General features: G+C 39.2%; 1 protein-coding gene across 1 annotated transcript; it reads right to left on the bottom strand.

Annotated features, from left to right (window-relative positions):
• Window positions 1-1,237: 1,237 nt before the first annotated feature.
• BETA-UP (beta-ureidopropionase) lies at window positions 1,238-5,230 on the bottom strand. The gene is made up of 6 exons (XM_008798614.6): window positions 4,909-5,230; window positions 4,552-4,659; window positions 2,859-3,047; window positions 2,269-2,496; window positions 1,950-2,174; window positions 1,238-1,831 (listed from the first exon to the last, which is right to left on the bottom strand). Exons 1-6 carry the CDS (start codon window positions 5,050-5,052, stop codon window positions 1,469-1,471), a joined length of 1,257 nt encoding a protein of 418 aa, XP_008796836.4. The 5' UTR covers window positions 5,053-5,230; the 3' UTR covers window positions 1,238-1,468.
• Window positions 5,231-5,530: the final 300 nt, after the last annotated feature.

Below are 5,530 nucleotides of genomic sequence, written 5' to 3'. Positions count from 1 at the left end.
TTTGAGTTAAACTTGCACAAGCTTGTAAGTCAGATTTAATTTGGGTTTTAAGTGTTTTGTCAAACTCAACAATTGATATCAGTTGTGGATTTGGATTCATCAGTGTTTTGATGAAAGAAAACTTATCCGAACCAAATCAACTGGAGAACTAGGTGTCCTTGCAGAACCCAGAACACGGGGCATTGTCTTCATGGCTAGCTTCAAACAGTATTTTCTGCATCAAACTATGTTTTATACTTTGAGAAACCTACTTTTTCTTGTATGATTCTAACAAATGCGTAAATTTGGCTATTATTCTTGTTCTTTTTTTAGAGAGCGACATACACTTGCTCACGATACAGTGAAGTGAATCCAAAATTTCCATCTAAAATAAAAATCTAAAATCTCCTGAGGCAAATAGGTATGACTGTTGCTGCTAGAATCTAGGTTTAGTTAAGTATCCATCCAAGGCATGCTGAGATCGGCTGAAATCGAAATACACTGAGGTGGGCTGAAACTGAGGAAGGATTGATCTACAAAGAAGTCCAATTGCCGAAATCAGCTGAGACCCTCTGATGCTTAAGTTAGTGGAGATATAGAGCAACAATAGAAAATAAGGAGATTGTGTAAAAATACTCTAAGAAAAGAGCGAGCTCAAGAATACTTATCTAAAAGTATCTGATCATTCTTATATATAGAATGAGATATAAGAATGAGAGCAGTGTCCGTTATCTGATTTATCGAAAAGTGTTATAACTGTACGATAACAACTAATCATGCATTAACAATATGGTAACGACTTTTCACCGCAGCGATAATCGCGTTGATCGTGTCTTTACTATTGTATCAGTGAAATCATTGCTAAGACCATAATTGTAACTCATTCAATGACCTTTGGCGTTACTCCTGAGCAGCATCGACTAGAATAGCATGTTAACCAATATCGAGATCATTCACTTCAGTTAAGGCCGGGTCAAAAAAGTTGAAACAATCCGAAATCAGGATGACAATATTCTCCCCATCAGTAAGACAACCCCCAATTTGGTCGTCATCATTATCAAAATCTACCTTCTGAATAGACTCTTCATGATGGTTCCACTAAATGATATTGACTTTCTACAGTCCAAACATAGAGCTAATGAGTTGGTTATCAGCTTGGATAGTTGGTAAAGTTTTACCAATGAGCTGAATTCGAGTCCGAATCTCACTACATTTCCCAAAACAGACCGTTTCCCAAATGAATACCTAGCATAAAATGTATTAAAAAAAGGCATACTTCAAGCTCACAATAATATAGCAGATCCTACAATTAGAACTCCATATGATGGCCATCAAACTGCCATGGCAAGGTAAAAGTTATTTATCTGCATGCTGATAAGAGAGAATCACATTAACTGCATGCAGGAATATTCAAATTCTAACTATATAGTGTTTCATCCACGATCATATATCATACCCACAAACCCACCTTATCTTCTTCAACCAGGTTTCATGGTTTCTTGTGCAACATGGGGTCAACAATGACCTGGGGAGAAAAGTCTGGTTTTAAGTACTCAGAAAGCATTGCTGCATATAATTCGTAACGAGCTGTCATTCTGAAACCCCATTTATCCTTTATCTGCCGACAGAGGTTGAGATCCATGTCTGAAATCATTAAGCCATCCCTGTAGCGTGAGAGCGATGGGGTGCAAGATGCATCAGGAGCAGAAAAATGGCTAGAGCCATAAAAATGCCCAAAATCAGAATGTTGGGGTTTTCCATCGCCAGAAGTGAATGGATTTGGAAACACTTCAGTCCCAACACGATTGATCGACCCAACAAAATAACTATTTGCTATCGCAGCATTCCGGGCCTGTAACATCACAAATGTCAATAATTTTTTTTTCTTCCATGAGGTGATTAAATTGTGAAACTCGTAGAGAAGAAAAAAATAAATCAGAAGGTGGGAAAAGAAACCAAATCAAAAATACCTCGATAGGCCACATCGGTTCACTTAGTTCTCCAACTGTAGCAGAAGGGTTGAAAACAATCTCAGCTCCATTAAGTCCAAATGCTAACCAATTCAAAGGATGGTGCCTCCCATAACAAATGTTTACTGCAATCTTCCCGTAAGCAGTTTCAAACACAGGATGCCCAGTATTTCCTTCCATATAGTATGTGCTCTCGTTGAAATCCCCAACCCTAGGAATGTGATTCTGATGAAACTTTATAAGTGATACGTGCGCAGAGGCAGGTGAATGAACAACTTAATACTACAAGCAAAAATCGAATAGCAGCATAATAGTTTACCTTGCGATGGATGCCAATTATGTTACCATGGTTTCCAATTATGACAGCAGTATTCCAAATTATTTCTCCATGGTTTACATCCCGTTCAAGAATCGAATTCACGATTACCATGTTATACTTCCGTGCAAGGTCCTGAAGAAATTGAGTTGACTCTCCATCAATAGGCTCTGCAAATTCACACCATCTCTTCTCACGGGTGCAGAAGGCAAATGGCATCATCCAAGCCTCCTAATTTGTAGAGAAAAATTTGGGTTTTAGGATAACTTCGCCAAGGCGATAAGTAGCTAATATGGGAATAACAGGGCTACAATTAAGTGTCAGATCTAATAATCCTAAAAAAAGGAGTGAGAAGTAGATTAACAATTAGCAGAAACAACTCTGGATGATGTGTAAACATCCGCAATAAATTGTAAAAATAATTACAAGAGTTGCTAAATTATCAAGTGGATTTTATATCACAGCATAATATAGGATAAGAAAGATCTGGTGAAAACTGACCATCTAGATAACACGTACAAAACCAACAATGCTACTTTTGGAGTTCATGAAGGGAAGAGGGAAAAACCTAAACAGTTTTGCATAGAACTCACTTGCAAGCATAAAACATTGACACCAGAAGCACCAGCTGCATCAATCATGGGTTTCACTTTCTGCACGATTGCTTTCTTCTGGTCTGCAAAGTGGGCAGTAGTTGGAAGGGAAATAGAGTTCTGAATAAGACCGACACGAACAATTCGAGGTTGCCGCAATAACTCTTTGTCAGCATGGAAGCAGAAAGCCTGTGAAAATCAAAAACCATGTACATAAACTTGCATGAAATTGATCAGCACCAGTAATTGCATTTCCTTTACTAGGTTCTACTTTAGCTACAATCGTTGAGCTAATAGTTGGCTAACACTGCAAGCCTGCAACTTTCAGCTTGACTTTTTTAACTTAAGTAGGTAATCATGGTTGGGCACCATGTTCAAGTAAGGCTCACCTTTCAACCCCCCGGCCCCCCCCAACAAAAAAAAAAAGAAAAGAGACAGAGTAAAAAACAAGAAATTAAACTCTCAAGGCATTTTAGGAACATCTTGGCAATGGATGGAGAACTGGAAGGTCATTTATCCTGAAATTATGCGACTTTCAGGGTACTATAATCCATTTTGATGGTGATTTCTGGTTTCTTGAATATCTTGAGAGTGCATTTTAGTGGCTGCCTCAATCCCTTCATGGCTTCATCCTTGCACCTCCTCTCTTCAACCAATCCTTACTCATGCATGAGACACATAAAGAATATGGAAACAAGGAAAACATGCTTGCGATGTCCATTCATCACTTGCATATGCTAAGCCACCAAAAGCATGCGATATCTCTCACATGAATGGAAATTAGTTGCAGCAAGGAGGTGGAGGAGGACAACAAGAGAACAGTAGGAGGAACAGGGAAGGCCATTGTCAATTTCAGAACCCAGGATTTTGATAATATTGAATTCAATTAAAATATGATTTTTTGTATGAGATGAAGATCTTGGGATTAAAAGATATGTGGAATTCCAATCCCTTGTATTATTGTTGGGCAAACAGGCCTATGCAAGATGGAAGGGTAAAGAAGGCGGAGGAACAGATAAGTTTGATAAGTCTGACAATCATTCTCTCTTCTCCATCTTCTTATCTCCTCTTCCAATCCCTTCCAACCTTGTTGGAGATATCACATGGTTAAATTAGCCAGACATCCAAACAGATCCTTGAAGAGCTAAAGTACATAAATATCTGAATTTAACAATCGAACTGTATAAGAATAGATGAATAAGGAAGTTAAGAGTCTAGGTGAAATATTGCTAGGATGGCTAAATGAACAATCTAGACCAATGGACAGAAGATTATGCCCCTTTTGTTAACCATACTCAGCACTTCATGAATTCCTATTCTAGTTTCAGTTTTCTTCTTTTTTTTTGAAGGAACTTTTTCCACTTGAACACTTAACTTCATATCTATTTTAATCATGCTCACCTTTGTTAGTAGCTTTGCGGCCCCTTCAATCAACATCATACACTATCATCTCTTATAATTGGTTATAAATAACCATCATTCAGCGTGGATCATCGAGGAAGACAGTCCCCAATAAAAGATTTTTTTTTCTTTTTAACTTTCAAGGACCAACAAAGTTGGGGCTTTCAGTTCGACAAACAAGCGAACAAGAATTGGTTAGATATGGTCGCAATAATTAATTTGTTGAAGGAAAGAAGAGAGGTCTCTTAATCAGGTCAAAAGGCATGTCAGTAATGGGCTCTGGCAACATTACCTGCAAATCAAAATCATGTTTTGCAGCGAGAGAGGCCGCAGGCTCCGGCAAAGCAAGACGTTCCAGCGGGCGTCCACAATTCAGCCCCAGCAGCAAGCGGCTCACTTCCTGCTTAAAAATTAAAGCGGTGAGATCAGTACAATCGATAGATTAATACCTCGTGAATCGGGTCCAATAAAAAATTATGGAATACTTGGGTTAATGGTGATAAGTACCTTAAACTAACAACGATGCTAACGAGAATGATGATAAGTACCTTAAACTAACATAATCAGATAGAAATAAATTTTTGTTCGATCGTAGAACAACGGGAAAAGAAAGAATTGAGAGCAAGGGGGTCAAGGAAGATAAAATAACCTGGAAGATTTGGGGTTTTAAATTGGCTTCGAGGAGGCGATGGAGGGATTCGAAGCCGCGAATCGATCCATCCGCCGAGATATCTCCTTTCCCCTCCGCTCCTCCGTTCTCCCCTCGCTGCTGGTCGCCGAGCTGGTCTTCCATTTTCTCTTTTCGAGAGAGGATGAGGAGGTCGGAAGAAAACTCGCAAGAAATCAATCATGGTGTTTAAATTGAGGGTCGGGTATCGGGTTGCCGTTTCTCTCCGAACGGCGAGGAAAGTTTTCAACTCATCCTAGCCGTCCAAGCAGTCGAAACTTGCCTGGATTCGTTGAAGTCGAGACCGGCAGCAGTAATCAATCAAACCTTCTGTACTTGACCTTTGTGCACGAAGGCTGCTGAGATCCGATCCTCCACCGTGTACAAGTTTTTTTTTTTTTTTTAAGCGGCTACACATTTCATATAGCTCTAACATAAGCACAATCTATCAAATCATAAAAAAATAAAAAAATACAAAAAAGAGAAGCATCTGCTGCCTGATTCACCTCCTTGAACACGTGTACTACCTGAAAGTCACCCATCAACTAAACCATCCTGCGAGTCTTCTAAATAAGGGGATGACCATCGCCATACCGATCCACTC

Source organism: Phoenix dactylifera, chromosome 6, assembly GCF_051530095.1.
Source record: "Phoenix dactylifera cultivar Ajwa chromosome 6, Ajwa_hap1_PhDact_Kaust_v1.1, whole genome shotgun sequence".
Classification (NCBI taxonomy): domain Eukaryota; kingdom Viridiplantae; phylum Streptophyta; class Magnoliopsida; order Arecales; family Arecaceae; genus Phoenix; species Phoenix dactylifera.
Note: the sequence above shows the minus strand (reverse complement) of the source record. Positions and strands in the feature narration are given on the sequence as shown.

Bases quoted from the DNA above. Each gene is read 5' to 3' on its own strand.
- BETA-UP (XM_008798614.6), bottom strand. From the start codon at position 5,052: ATGGAAGACCAGCTCGGCGACCAGCAGCGAGGGGAGAACGGAGGAGCG. The intron at 2,497-2,858 runs GTGAGTTCTATG...TCTACAAATTAG, and splicing joins TCAATGTTTTATGCTTGCAA to GAGGCTTGGATGATGCCATT. The intron at 2,175-2,268 runs GTAAACTATTAT...AAGTTTCATCAG, and splicing joins TAATTGGCATCCATCGCAAG to AATCACATTCCTAGGGTTGG.